Source organism: Notolepis coatsorum, assembly GCF_963971535.1.
Source record: "Notolepis coatsorum genome assembly, chromosome: 17".
Classification (NCBI taxonomy): Eukaryota; Metazoa; Chordata; class Actinopteri; order Aulopiformes; family Paralepididae; genus Notolepis; species Notolepis coatsorum.
In genome coordinates this window covers 92,637,587-92,652,586 of record NC_140181.1, presented here as the reverse complement: position 1 = coordinate 92,652,586, position 15,000 = coordinate 92,637,587, and the positions used below count along the sequence as shown (strand labels likewise).

The 15,000-nt window shown below is 44.7% G+C and overlaps 1 protein-coding gene across 1 annotated transcript in view; it reads right to left on the bottom strand.

The window, feature by feature from the left end:
- LOC311244146 (transketolase-like) overlaps window positions 1-15,000 on the bottom strand; it is a gene marked incomplete at its 5' end in the record, with an annotated part of 61,341 nt that overhangs the window by 24,203 nt on the left and 22,138 nt on the right. The window contains 2 exon segments of the mRNA XM_084333554.1: window positions 2,261-2,379; window positions 3,172-3,363. Coding sequence (XP_084189680.1) covers window positions 2,261-2,379; window positions 3,172-3,363 — 311 coding nt within the window.

Sequence of the window (15,000 nt, the reverse complement as noted above, 5' to 3'; positions counted from 1 at the left end):
AAATAACGCTGAATCTTACCGTGGCTTCCTCGCGCCGCTGGCAGATGAGCGTGGAACAGATTTTTTTCTATTATGGGATGGAGAAATGCCCGATCCATTTCCAGGTTGTATAATAGTATATACGTCCAAATCATGTTGTTTTTTCGAGTTATTTGCACCGATCGATGTTCACTGTGTCAATACGGAGTCTCTCTAACGATAGCGAGTACCCGGACCACATATGGATGAGCACTACCGGTTCAAAGGTTAATTTCCGGTTGGCGATCTGCCGATCGGCCACCAGATGGCGCTCTTGAACCGCTAGAGAGTTGAGAGGAGATCAGCAGTGTATCTCAGGGCTCCGGAAAGGAAATATGATTTCGATGACAGATTTTTGAAATATTGACATCAAAGACGAGTTACGGCGTCTTCGGCAGAATGAGCATGGCTCGGAATGACGTGAAAACTCGTCCGCGGCGATCATAGTGTTAAAATGAGTAAATATTATTCATTTTAAACATGTTTATTTTATTTCTAGGGCTCTAAAAAAAATATATATATATAAAAAAAATTCTTCTTCTTCTCTCTTTTAACCAGGGAGGGCGGCGCTCTAGCGCCCACTATCGGCCGGCCGCCACTGGCAGTGGTTCTCAACTGGTATTGTGTCTAAAGACCCTCAAATTATTACACATTAGGCCGTGGTCCCTAGTTTGATGAGATTTAGTGACCTGATGACACGTGTTATGAGAAATGAGACAGTCCAAAATTCTGTAGCTGAGATACCAGAGGAGATAAGCAGAATAGTCACTCTTATTCTCTCATTGGCCTAACATCCAGTGAATGAAATAGTAAAATCAAACTATCTTTCCGGGGGACTCTCTCAATGACCATTAGCATAGACGCCTGCGCATAAGAGCACGCGATGCAGCTGCTCTATGACTATTGAACTTGGGGGAGCAAGGATATGATCTTGCTCCACCACTTTTTGATCATATGAAAAATATGATATACCCCCCCCCCCAATATATAAATCTAAGCATAACTACGTAATTTCAATCAAATTAATAATACGCAATGACACTTAATAACACGTTTTTAAGTTTCCAAAGATTGCGAACCCCCCCCCCCCCCCCCCTGCCCCATTATGGTTTGATCCAGTTCCTCCCATCTCCAGCGCGTAGACCTTGGCTCACTGCCTCACAGCGCTGCAGTCTGGCTGCAGGCAGGAGTCAGTGTAAATATCAAAGCCCACAGAGTGTGTCATAATATTGGTGGCAGGCAGGCAGGCTTTTCCAGTAAGTTGTTCAAATAAAAGGATTATGTTAGACATAAGTTACTATTGAGTGGTAGTAGAACTTCTACGGTTCTACCACGCAATACATAAAAGTGTTTCACGGTCCCGAATTGCGATCTGGTCATACGGTTTCCTCGAATAAATAATAATAACGTTTCCCTCTCTGGTTGGCGTTAGCTTTAGTGCTAGCCGCTAGCTAACGTTATCTAGATATGTGGTGTGAGCTCAGCTGGATGACGTTGACTTCATTTCCAAACGTTAACGCTATCGCTATCTATATGGCAGACGAGCAGGGCCGGATTAACGACGGCCGCGGCCCGTGGGCCTATAGTGACGAGGGGCCTCCATTTTCTTTTTCCTTTTTTTTTTTTTTTTTTTCTTTTTTTTTTGAGATCGATGTCATGATTGTGCACTGCAGACTCAGGGAGGAGGCAGAGAAGGAGAGAAAGAGACACAAGATTTACAGGTAATGGAAATATATCTTTTTTCTCTTTCTTATTAAAAATGTGGCCTATTTGAAAGGAGATTGATTTAATAAAAATGAATGAGCGAAAAATCAATATACAGTGTATATACAGTATAATATATTATTATTATAGTAATTGGCTATCATACTGCAATATAAACTGAGTTTTATAGTGAAAAGAGCAGCTTTATTGGTCAAGATTGAAGGCTCTATATTGCAGGAAATTGCACGTACAGGTTCATTACATTTAAAAAAAAGTCTGCCATGGAGGGGGTCGTGCCGGACTCCCTCCAAACCACCCCTTGCCTGTCAAAAAAAAAAAAAAAAAATTAATAAAAATAATATTCTTGCACCCCCACTTTCAACTATAACTAGGCGGCCATGACCATTAGGTTCACTGTTACTCTTGCAGCATTCACTGCTACGCTTGGCTGTTGTCGTGGCACAGGATTGTGGAGCTTATAGACACTGCAACAGCCAAACGCAACAGCCCTGTCGAGGGGTGCGTTGGGTTATTGTACCTGGGATGCCCTTGCCCTTGATGGTCTTGGCAATGATGGCGAGGGGCTGGTGGCGAGGCTGTCCCAGCACTTTACACAGCTCCTCCACGCTGTGGCCATCCACGACGACGGCATGCCAGCTGTGAAAACAAACACACCCAAGAGACGAATAAACTAAAAACCTGAGAGGTTTATCTTTTTTTTATTGGAAGAATTTATGCAAATGTGTACATTTCAGTTATAATTTCAAATTATACATCTTCCATTTCCTTCCCCGTTCCTATCCCCTAACCCCACCCCATCCCACCCAAGGAGGGTGACAACAAACATACATATAATTCACATAAATAAACAATTTAAATAATTAAACATAAATACAGATGTGACAGAAAAAACTATGCAAAAAGAAATTAAATTAAATTAAAACAAATAAGAAAAAAAAATTTAAATAAAAAATTGGAAAGTAAATTGAACACCCTCAGCGGTGGTAGGACCACCACAATGCCATCTCCCCAGCCATACGTGGACTAGCAGTGTCAGAAAGGTAGGTGGGGGAAGGAGGGGGGTCATGGGGTCCGGAGTTTGGAAGGAGAAGGGACTTAGGTCATATGGGTTTTGAAGTGAAGTAGGAAGGGCTGCCATGTTTTGTGAAAAGTATCTGTGTGGCCTTGTGTTGTGAATCTTATTTTCTCTATATGTATGAGAGACATAACATCCCTCATCCAGTGTAAATGTGAAGGGGGAGTGGCTGCCTTCCAGTTGATTAGGATGAGGCGTCTGGCAATGAGTGAGGCAAAGGCCATAGCATTGGATTGCCCAATAGAAATGTGTTTTCTGAACTGGGTCCAGATCCGGAGGGAATGTTGTACTAAGGGGTTGTTGGTTTACTGGGAGGTTGTGACACACACACGCACACACACACTCTCACTCACCCGAAGGCCTCGCAACGTTTCTGGTACTTCTCCACGTGGTGCTGGAGGGGCGTGGGGTCACTCTGCCCCAGGCGGTTGATGTCCAAGATGGCCACCAGATTATCCAGCTGGTAGTGGGAGGCGAAGGCCATGGCCTCCCACACGGAGCCCTCCGACAGCTCCCCGTCTCCCAGCAGGCAGTACACGCGGTAGCTGGAGGAGAGAGAGAGAGAGAGAGAGAGAGAGAGAGAGAGAGAGAGAGAGAGAGAGAGAGAGAGGGAGAGAGGGAGGATTAGAGTTTATTAGAAGATTCTTTTATACAACATAGTACTATATGGCGTGGCACAATTGCCAAGAGCAGAAGTTCTGAAGCTTGTTGGTGTCAAAGATATTGTTACACGTTAGGCTGCAGACCTCCATCTTGTTACACGTTAGAGGCTGCAGAGCTCCATATTGTTACACGTTAGGCTGCAGACCTCCGTCTTGTTACACGTTAGGCTGCAGACCTCCATCTTGTTACACGTTAGGCTGCAGACCTCCATCGTGTTACACGTTAGGCTGCAGACCTCCATCGTGTTACACGTTAGAGGCTGCAGAGCTCCATATTGTTACACGTTAGGTTGCAGACCTCCATCGTGTTACACGTTAGGTTGCAGACCTCCGTCTTGTTACACGTTAGGCTGCAGACCTCCATCGTGTTACACGTTAGGTTGCAGACCTCCATCTTGTTACACGTTAGGTTGCAGACCTCCATATTGTCTGTCTCAGGGACCACCATCTAATACGATCTTTGTTGTTAGATATGATTGAGTCCAGAATTCTATAGCTGCAATACAAGTGGAAAAAGTGAAACCGTCATTCTTAACCTATAACTTCTCACGAATAAAATAGGGAAATTAACTGTTCCTACTTTTTCTGGGGACCCCCTGCAACTCCCTCAAGCAGCCCTACACTCTGACCTCTGTTGAAATGCATTATGTGTGTATTGGACAAGAGGATATGCGGAAAGTAAATTTTCTCAAGAGAGAGAGAAAAGGAAAAATATTCAAATATCCAGGTTTCAATATCAATCAATGCAAAATGATTAATGGTCGATCTGATCATGAGACATGGGATGGTATTGCAGTAGACTTGGTTTATGTTGCTCATAACTGAAATGTGGTGCAGATGCAATATAACACGGTATCCCTTCGTCCCTTACAGTAGACAGGGGTAATTTTCCATACTAGTGTTTGTCTTTCCAAAAACCACACCACCACCACCTCCACCTCCACCTCCACCTCCACCCTCCTGACTCCACCTCTTCTCTCCAAACACACCCCTTCCAGGCCCCCACTGTAGAGCTGGATCAAGCAGCTGAACCTCACAGCTGCACACATACACCCCCCCCCCCACACACACACACACACACACACACACACACACACACACACACACACACACACACACACACACACACACACACACACACACACACTGTCCTACACCCCTGCACCCCCCCCCACACACACACACACACACACACTGTCCGACACCCCTGCACCCCCACTCACCCTCCGAGCCCAGATCACCCTCACGACTCACTCCGGTGGCATAACGACTCTTGACAGCTTTCCAGTCAAATGGACACGTTGTCATCAAAGCCAGAGAGCGGCTGAGACACCATGCATTATGCCACGCATTCCAACCCTCCACAAGACAGAGAGAATCACGGGGGCAGAGAGAAAGAGAGGAGGAGAGGAAGAAAGAGAGACGGGAGAGAAAAGAATATAAACAAATTCCAGCGTGGAGGGGAAAAGGGGAGGGAAGGAGAAAGATAGATAGATAGATAGATAGATAGATAGATAGATAGATAGATAGATAGATAGATAGATAGATAGATAGATAGATAGATAGATAGATAGATAGATAGATAGATAGATAGATAGATAGATAGATAGATAGATAGATAGATAGATAGATAGATAGATAGATAGATAGATAGATAGATAGATAGATAGATAGATAGATAGATAGATAGATAGATAGATAGATAGATAGATAGATAGATAGATAGATAGATAGATAGATAGATAGATAGATAGTGTTTTTCATTATTGATGAATAACAATGTGTAGTCATGTGTTTTCAAGTTTGTTTTGTTTTGTGCTATATCTCTGCTCTGAGGGAGTGTAGCAACCTTGGCCTTGCCTCTGGAGGAGGAATTGTTATTATTGGGCTAAATACTTTCCTGGGTTTTGTTGTGATTCTTTCCAGCCTGGTGATTGGAGAAATCTGTATTCTGCACCCTTGACCAACCAGAGACTGGACACTGTATTCTACATCCCGACCAACCAGAGGCAGGGGTGTTGAGACCGCCTGTTTGCCTGTCATCGTTCATTTACGTGTGGACTAATGTCTCCCTCTCTAGGGGTTGGTTGATGTAATAAAGTTTTTTTTCTTCTCCCTATTTTCTGATCAATAAAGTTATGTTTTTGCAGTTTGATATTAGAGACAGTGGTCTACCCGTATTCTCCATGTTGAATTATACATTTAATTCTTGTTTTGGCATTCTTTAGCGTTAATATTTTAGACAGCATTTAGAGGTTAAAGAATGATAATATTTTTAGTTGTTATGATAAGTGATTATGTAATCTATATTATCAAACAGGGTGGAGTGTCATAGGACTTGACTGGTTCAATATGACCAGCTAGTATAATGTGTGTGTGTCTCTTTAAGAGACTCCAAAGTACCAAGGTTATCTTCCCAGCCAGCCAAAGCAAGGTTGTGTTATTACTTCCCGTAACTGGGAACCATTTTTATTTACTATTCATCATCATATCTGATGTATAATGTTACGTCTTGCAAGTGTGTATAATGTACGTTCTGACCAGACCTCTTTGTCACTTTGCTGGTCAGACGCTTGTGTGTGAACATGTGTCTCTGATTGTAAACTGAACTTTCTACTGTGGCCACAGAGAAATAATTAAACTATGCTTTATATTTTTTAATAACTCGACTCATAATGATTTATACAACGGCTCATCTTTTGTCCTTTAATATTTTCCATAACAGTGTCTGCTTCTCTCTCATTTTCAGTCAATGAAAGGAGAGAAGAACAGATCAAGACATGGTAACACCACTCTTTACAAACAGCCCAAGCCTGTCTGATTGTCTGATACGCATGCACGCGCACACACACGCGCACACACACACACACACACACACACACACACACACACACACACACACACACACACACACACACACACACACACACACACACACACACACACACACACACACACACACACACACACACACACACACACACACACACACACACACACACACACACACACACACACACACACACACACACACACACACACACACACACACACACACCTAAGGCTGTGTTACCAAAACCATCACATCTCCTTGTAACTTAAAACCAATCAAGAAGAAACATGTAATCAACACATTCACTCAGACAGATCTTGTATTCTGATCCTCCAAGGGTTCTGGCAGAAGTCTAAAGGATAATCATGGATGGTAAAACTGCATTCTGAGGTTCAGTATTTTTTACTCTCTGATGGTTGAGTAGGCATTCTTTTGGTACCCCAATCTTCAAATTGCCGGATGTCTACTGTCTTCCGGGTTTTATTAACTCATTCAGAGCCACGCCCATATGACCAAATTAGGTCTAGCGTGCCAGCACTGAAGTCAATGGGAGGACGGGGATATTTGCGAATGCTTAAACTATATCTTAAATTATGGCTATGGGTCTAATACACCCGTCGCTTATCAATGACTTGCTTGCAGTCAACATGTATGAAACGGAGTGTTTTTTCATTGGTACATTTCCGTTTGATACCGTTTTCAATACGTGTATAGTTTTGGAGATTTCTAGTAATTCCAGAGAAATCCGCGATAATAGCCCTTTAGTGGAATACACAAAACACGTTGTCATTTTTCGGCTGATTTATGAATCGTTTTCAAATAAACGCTAGATTATCGATAGTATATGTGTCCTTATGCACGCTAGAGAAGCGGGCTGAAAAATCGATTATCCATGCCTTGGTCAGCGCTAACGGCACGCACACACACACACATGCGCTCCGATGGCGGAGAAAGGAACATCTGATTAACCCAAGACTGGTAAAATAGAGTCCTTACCTCACATCAGATGTTCTGCAAAAAGATTAATCCAATTCCTGATCGCCATTCCAAATATTGATCGCGTTTATTGATCCAACGTTATAGTCCAAAACACATAATCGACACGGCTCCCAGCCTCCCCAGTGAATACTGCTTGCCCGAGAAGGGAAACCCCGGACCGGAGTTTTTTTCCTGATGCACAGTCCCAGCCAATCCAATCCAATGATGTGCAATACCATCCGGGAGACGATAGGCGGCGGTATTTGCCCTTTGCGAGCTCAGACCCATTCCCAATGATAACGTCAGGCTGGATGGATGAAAAATGAATGGATATCGCTAATAAAATAAATAACGATTAAAACCCGACTATACTCGTGATTGGCACGGAAGCTATGGCGAGTTAACCCGACTATCATCGTGGTTGGCACGGAATGGGTTAACCTCTGAAAATTCACCAAGATTGCTACACTTCTACAAGGCTATTTGCATGTTCTTAGTATCTAGGGACATCTGGATGGATCTCAGGGAATGTATTCCCAGTGTCAGGAATATTGTGTCTGTTACTAGGCTTGAGTAAATCATAATTGTTCTTTTTTTCCTTTTCTTTTTTAATCTTTGATGGTGAATAACACCATGCTAAAATTGACCGGACATGAAAAATTACCACTGAGCTCATTCAGCACCTTCTTGAGATGTACAAAATATCTAAGCAAATGAATAAAGGGCAGATGATTAAACAGAAGGTTTTGTAGATACAGTACTGAATTCTGCCATTGAAATCATGCATGTGCTATAAGCATAAAGTATAATAAATCGCTAATTACTTTGGGTATGCAATCGACAGGCGTTTTATGCTAAATTTGCAGGATTGTTAAGGGGTTGACTTTTGTCTGTTCATGACAAATGATTTAACAGCCAACCAAGTTATATGCTGCATTTCGCTACTGTTGACACTAATATGCAAAAACATTACTTCCCTACTGCAAAGTAAGAGCTGATTTTTGTCCTACTGGGTGTACCTACTGAACAGCATGTGGATAGTAGGGTTAGTAGCTTCTTTCTGATTGTGTAGGTACTGTGGATAGTAGGGTTAGTAGCTGCTGTCTGATTGTGTAGGTACTGAGGGTAGTAGGGTTAGTAGCTGCTGTCTGCTTGTGTAGGTACTGAGGGTAGTAGGGTTAGTAGCTGCTGTCTGCTTGTGTAGGTACTGAGGGTGGTAGGGTTAGTAGCTGCTGTCTGATTGTGTAGGTACTGAGGGTAGTAGGGTTAGTAGCTGCTGTCTGATTGTGTAGGTACTGAGGGTAGTAGGGTTAGTAGCTGCTGTCTGCTTGTGTAGGTACTGAGGGTAGTAGGGTTAGTAGCTGCTGTCTGCTTGTGTAGGTACTGAGGGTGGTAGGGTTAGTAGCTGCTGTCTGATTGTGTAGGTACTGAGGGTAGTAGGGTTAGTAGCTGCTGTCTGATTGTGTAGGTACTGAGGGTAGTAGGGTTAGTAGCTGCTGTCTGCTTGTGTAGGTACTGAGGGTAGTAGGGTTAGTAGCTGCTGTCTGATTGTGTAGGTACTGAGGGTAGTAGGGTTAGTAGCTGCTGTCTGATTGTGTAGGTACTGAGGGTAGTAGGGTTAGTAGCTGCTGTCTGATTGTGTAGGTACTGAGGGTAGTAGGGTTAGTAGCTGCTGTCTGATTGTGTAGGTACTGAGGGTAGTAGGGTTAGTAGCTACTCTCTGATAGCGTAGGTACTGAGGGTAGTCGGGTTAGTAGCTACTCTCTGATAGCGTAGGTACTGAGGGTAGTCAAGTTAGTAGCTACTCTCTGATTGGGTACTGAGGGTAGTAGGGTTAGTAGCTACTCTCTGATAGCGTAGGTAGTGAGGGATTTCAGACATGGCCTCTTGTGTGTCTTTGTTGATCTCTATATCCTAATCAATGACATGTGCATATTCATCATGTGCACTCAGATGCCTACGCTTCATTTGAGCTACAGTATGTCTATAATGAGCGATGTATTCATGCCTGACATGCCACCTTGTCATGCAAGCGCCACTGCTTCATAACTAATACATTATCCTCCCTCTGGTAGCTAGCATGACATATCTAATATCTCCTGACACCTTGGAATCATTTGATTTAAAAATGAACAATGAGCAAAAAAAACACTATGCAAGTGCATTATTGTTACGAGAGGAACGTAACCTTCTGTAGTGAGGTAGTGGAAGGTTTAAATGGTTTAAACGGTTAACCAAGTGACGACAGGAAATGTCAAACATGGTTTGTCAATTGAACAGGGCCCATGCGAGCATCCAGCGATGTGCTACGGCATTGTAATGATGCAACCAGTGCACCGAGCAGTGAATCAGGGCTCAGTGTGTTGGACGTGTTCATCCATAGATTGTTCTCCACATTATACACCCATCTGAAGCAACAGGGCTCTCTCTCTCTCTCTCTCTCTCTCTCTCTCTCTCTCTCTCTCTCTCTCTCTCTCTCTCTCTCTCTCTCTCTCTCTCTCTCTCTCTCTCTCTCTCTCTCTCTCTCTCTCTCTCTCTCTCTCTCTCTCTCTCTCTCTCTCTCTGTGTGTGTGTGTGCGTGTGTGTGTGTGTGTGTGTTTGTTGTGTGTGTGCGTGTATATGTGAGTGTATGTATGTGTGTGTGTGTATGTATGTGTGTGTGTGTGTATGTATGTGTGTGTGCGTGTGTGTGCGTGCGTGCATGCAAGCGTTTAATTAACATTATCTAAATCATTATAATTACATTTACAGTACGACCGTGGGCTTCAGTAGAGGTGGTGAGGCTGTTTTATGGGCTCAGAGATTATATGAACCTGATGTGATGAAAATAAAGATACAATACACGTGTAGCCTGTGTAAAGGTCCTTTAAAAACCATGTATTTATCTTGGATTAATAGACCTCACGTGCATTTGTGTCATTATGACACGTACCAGTGCATCAATTAAAGTCAATCAATTAAACATTTAAAAAAATTAAAAACAACTGCAGACTGTGGTTAAAGTGGTTTGCTATTAAATATTTAAACTGCCCAAGAGATACTAATTAATTGAGTTTTAAACGTTCCATGTTTCTGGGGCACAGAAGCTAAAAGCAGATTTTCTAATTCAGTGCAAACTGAACCTTAATATAAGCCAATCACCAGAGAGCACGTATGATAAGGTCCAGAGCTCCATACCAGCAATGGGGTGATGTATGATACAGAAAAGTCACGTCTCTCTACCAGAGAGGACCACCCAGCCTTAGCATAATATAGGATACAATGATGGGAACCATAACTGTCACCAGTGATGAATCTAAGAACATGAACAATGCTTAGTATACAGGGTCCAGAGGCTTTAGAGTGGAAGCAGCAGCATGTCTATAAACCACATCTCCATAATCCAAAACAGACAGAAAAACAGTTTCAATTACCTTCCTTCTGCTAAACATAGGAAAACTGGTTTTGTTTCTGTACAAAAAGCCAACCTTCTGACGCAGTTTACTTGCAAGATTATCTACATGGCATTTAAATGTCAATTTCTCATCAAGCCAGATGAGGACGCACACACAAACACACAAATGTGCACAAATGCTATTTCCCTCAAAGGAGAATGGATAGAGGACTACGATGGTTCGTCTCACGCTGTTCCCTTGAGGTTCATCACGTACAACATTTCAACCACTGCGCTGTCATGTTGCCTTTCCTAATGTTCCATACACGGGCAGACCACAAACCAACACAACATACATGTCATCCAGCAGAGCCCGAGGCCACAACATACTGTACATATCATTCAGCAGAGCCTGAGGCCACAACACACTGTATATGGGTCAGTGATACAGACTGGAAAACGGCAACACCGTGCCGATATTCTGACGTCTGGATTTCAGGATTCACAATGTAGCATCCTGAATATATGTCTGTTATTATTCAGAAGTGCTAACTAACCTTTTGCATCCCCGGTGTTCACAAGGACGTTGTAACCAGTGGTTCTCTTTGATATCCCGCCCGGACAAATAACGCGAGGTTCTCTTTGATTCCTCCGGCCGGAATATGGATTATTAACGTGCAACTGGATCCTCCTTTTCTTTCTTTGAGTGTCCCATAACGGGACAGGATTGCAGTCGCCGGCAGGGGGCGGTGGTGGCAGGCGGAGCAGAGAGGAAAGGAGACGAAGAAGACGCTGTTGACGGGGGAAGCGCACCTGAGAGGAAGCCTCTTCGACGTGGAATGCAGACGTGAGCAGACGTCCGCCTTCGGAGAGCCCCGTGTAAGCAAGCGGGAGAGATATAGGGACTCTGCTACAATCCGGGTTATTATAGAACTACAGGCGATAGTGGAGTGTTGGACTAATGCCACGGATAAAGGACTAAACTCAGTAATACCCCGGGTTATACTAGAAGTGCATGCGGTAGCTTAGCTTGTAGCTAAGGAGCTATAGACACTGTGAGTGCACCAACAGGCGAGCGTCGCCGAAGACAGGTGGTAGATATTGTCCACCTTGCGTTAACTGTGTATAGGCGATAGCAGGAGGGTTCACCAAGACCCACAGTTTAGCTGCGTTTAGGTTAGCACCACAGCTTAGCCCGCGTGTCGGCTCGCCTCTTCAGCCGAGCAGAGGACGTCGCTTCAGCCCAGCAGAGGACGTCTCTTCAGCCCAGCAGAGGACGCCACAACACTGCACGCTCCCCCAGCCCCACGCCACTGCCCCAGCAGCTTACCCCGGCCCGCTGGCTGTTATCGTGGGATCTCCCGACGGCCATCTTACCACCCGGACGAGTGGTGGTGAGAGTGGGCCGCCATCTTGGATAAGTACAGCGGCGCTTTGAGTGCTGAAACGGTATCGTTATACAATTCACTGGGTGGCGCAGGCTCTCTAAGGGCGAAGATAAACGTTGCTTGGAACGAACGCTGGCAGCAGCGTATAGGGGTACCCCAACCATTTTAAGCCGGCTTTAGCTAGGACTTTTATTTGGTAATGTGGGCCCACTGTTTATTTCTTTTGAGTGTCATAACGTGTGTTCCTTTATACAATTCCCATTCAGTGAACCCTTTTCCTCCCCTTTTCCCCCCATATTTGAAGTAGTGGAACAGTATATGTAAACCCTTAGGGGAAGGTATTGGTACTGTGTCTAGCCCAGACGTGGGCAGCACTTTAGGCTGTCTTACGGAGCGAGAGCACTTGGTGCCTAAGGCGTAATAGCATGGAATCAGACTGTATTTATTTGTAACTTGAATCAGATTGAGACACTAAACAAATACTGGATGGGAGCACTGTGTGTGTGTCTATTACTGAGTCCGTGTCTTAACCCTTTTTGTCCGGGTAATGCTATTATTATTTAACCCTTTCCCCACCTACACCCCTATTTCATTGTTAAAGGTCTCTACAGGTCATTAAGGGAGGGTACTGCTTTGGGGAGCGAAAACCATTATCCATCTTACTGTCATCAGGTGTGGGAGGGCTAAAGGAAGTACTGGGGGAGGTGAGGGTGTGTGGGGAGCTACTGCTGATCGCCCTGGAGGGCAAGAAGGACCAGAGTACCACCCCCTAGGTCAGTGAATCCTAGGCCCCATCCGCTCCTGCTGCTCGACCTCCAGTTCGACGTTCCTGGCCTAAAGACGGGGGTCCAGTTAGACTAAGGAGGATTGGTTCATTCCCCGCCACACGCTCCGCTCCTTTAAGGTACTGTGTTGATTGATGCATTCCCCGCCACACTCTCCGCTCCTTTAAGGTGTTGATTGGTGCATTCCCCGCCACACGCTTTTGGAGCAAGTATCAATTCCAGCGCGCACCTGTCATAGTTTTTGATTAGCGCCCCAGAGGCTTTTTATACTGGGACTTCCCTTCAATCGATGTCGGGTCGTTTTGGAATACAACTGCTTTTGCCTGCTTTTTCCCTGTTGCTGTGCCTCGTCTTCTTTCCCTCCAGGACTTTCTGTGGAGATCCGCTGATGAGAACCTTGTTCCCCGTTTGGAGCTGCGCCTCGTTTACCCACTTTACGCGTTTGCGCTTGGTTAAAACAGAGAGTATCTGCAGAGCCGCTACAACGTCAAATACCGATTCCCCACCGCTATCACCAGGAGGATCTGCAGTGCCGCAGAGAACTCTGCCGATGGCAGTCTCCCTTGTTGTTTCATAATTGTTACTTTACCCCTTTTGTGACTCTGTAAATAAATACGCCCTAGTATCTGGCTAACTCTGAACTTCCTGTCTGTGCCGTGCGATTGAGGTCGGTTCAAACCCTAACACTAAGCTCTACTGCATCCCGCTACCAGGTGGCCGTGTACAACCACTCCCATAAAGCAGGGATAATCCACCCTGCTACAACTAGATAAATAAATAAATGGTAAATGGTAAACGGTGCATTAATATAGTGCTTTTATCCAAAGTGTTTTACAATTTGTTCCTCACATTTGACCCATTCACTCACACACATTCACACACCGACGGCGGAGGCAACCATGTAAGGTGCCGACCTGCTCATCAGGAGCAGATAGGGGTTTAAGTCGGATCGAAACCCGGGAACCTCCGGATTACCAGACGGCTGTTCTACCTCCCGAGCCACTGTCGCCCCCCGGTTGCCCCTCAGAATGACGGATCCTATAGGGTGATATGTCCCAAGACTGAGGACAGTTTGGGTGACGGCTCTCAATTGGCACCCGGCCCCCAAGGTACTACTACGTTTGACCTTTGGATAGGCCTGAGCAGTACACCGGAAATATTATATTATGAATCTCTTTACTCACCAAATTTTGCACACATCTGTAGCTCAGCCTCCAAGAGGAGTAGTTTGGAGGAGTCTGCTGCACTACATGTGCAGTGTGCACTGCAGGTGGGGGAGGTTTATATCAGGGATATGATGGGGATGATACTCTACAATACAATGTGATTAATTAATGTTGGGCCGCATTAACAAGCTGCTCTGGGCACTGGAGGGAAACCGCGCAACGCAACACACACACACACACATGCGCGGATGCCCAGACACAAGCCTTTATACACACACACACACACACACACACACACACACACACACACACACACACATGCGCACACAGACACACATTTGTGCAGAGACATGTGCCTTTATACAAAAATGACACACGCGCCTGCTTATAATCATACAAGCACACACACACACACACACACATGCACACACACACACACACACACATACACAAAGACCCACACAAACACATGCCTGCTTATAAACACACAAGCACACACACACAATTAGGCACACAAATGTGCACAAAATACCATTTCCCAAAGAGCAAAACAAATAAAAATAGAAAGAGCGAAAGAGCTATAAAGAGAAGTAGCAGGAGAGGGAGAGAGAGAGAGATAAAGAATGAGAAAGCGAGAAAGAGAGAGAGAGAGAAATCGGGGAGGAATTACGCTTGCATGATTATTAGAGCAGAAGAAATTGAGTTCAGAGAGAGAGAGAGGGAGAGAGAGAGAGGGAGAGAGAGAGAGAGAGAGAGAGAGAGAGAGAGAGAGAGAGAGAGAGAGAGGAGAGAGAGAGAGAGAGAGAGAGAGAGAGAGAGAGAGAGAGAGAGAGAGAGAGAGAGAGGCTGAAAGGTAAAAAAGAATTACACATAGTGTATATGACGGTCCCAGCTGTATGCATGCAGTATAAAGCGTAACCATGGCTACCTCCCTCTCTTCTGTCGACAATAAAACATCTCAAAGTCTATTCCTGAACTTCAGTTCAGTGCAGGTTTC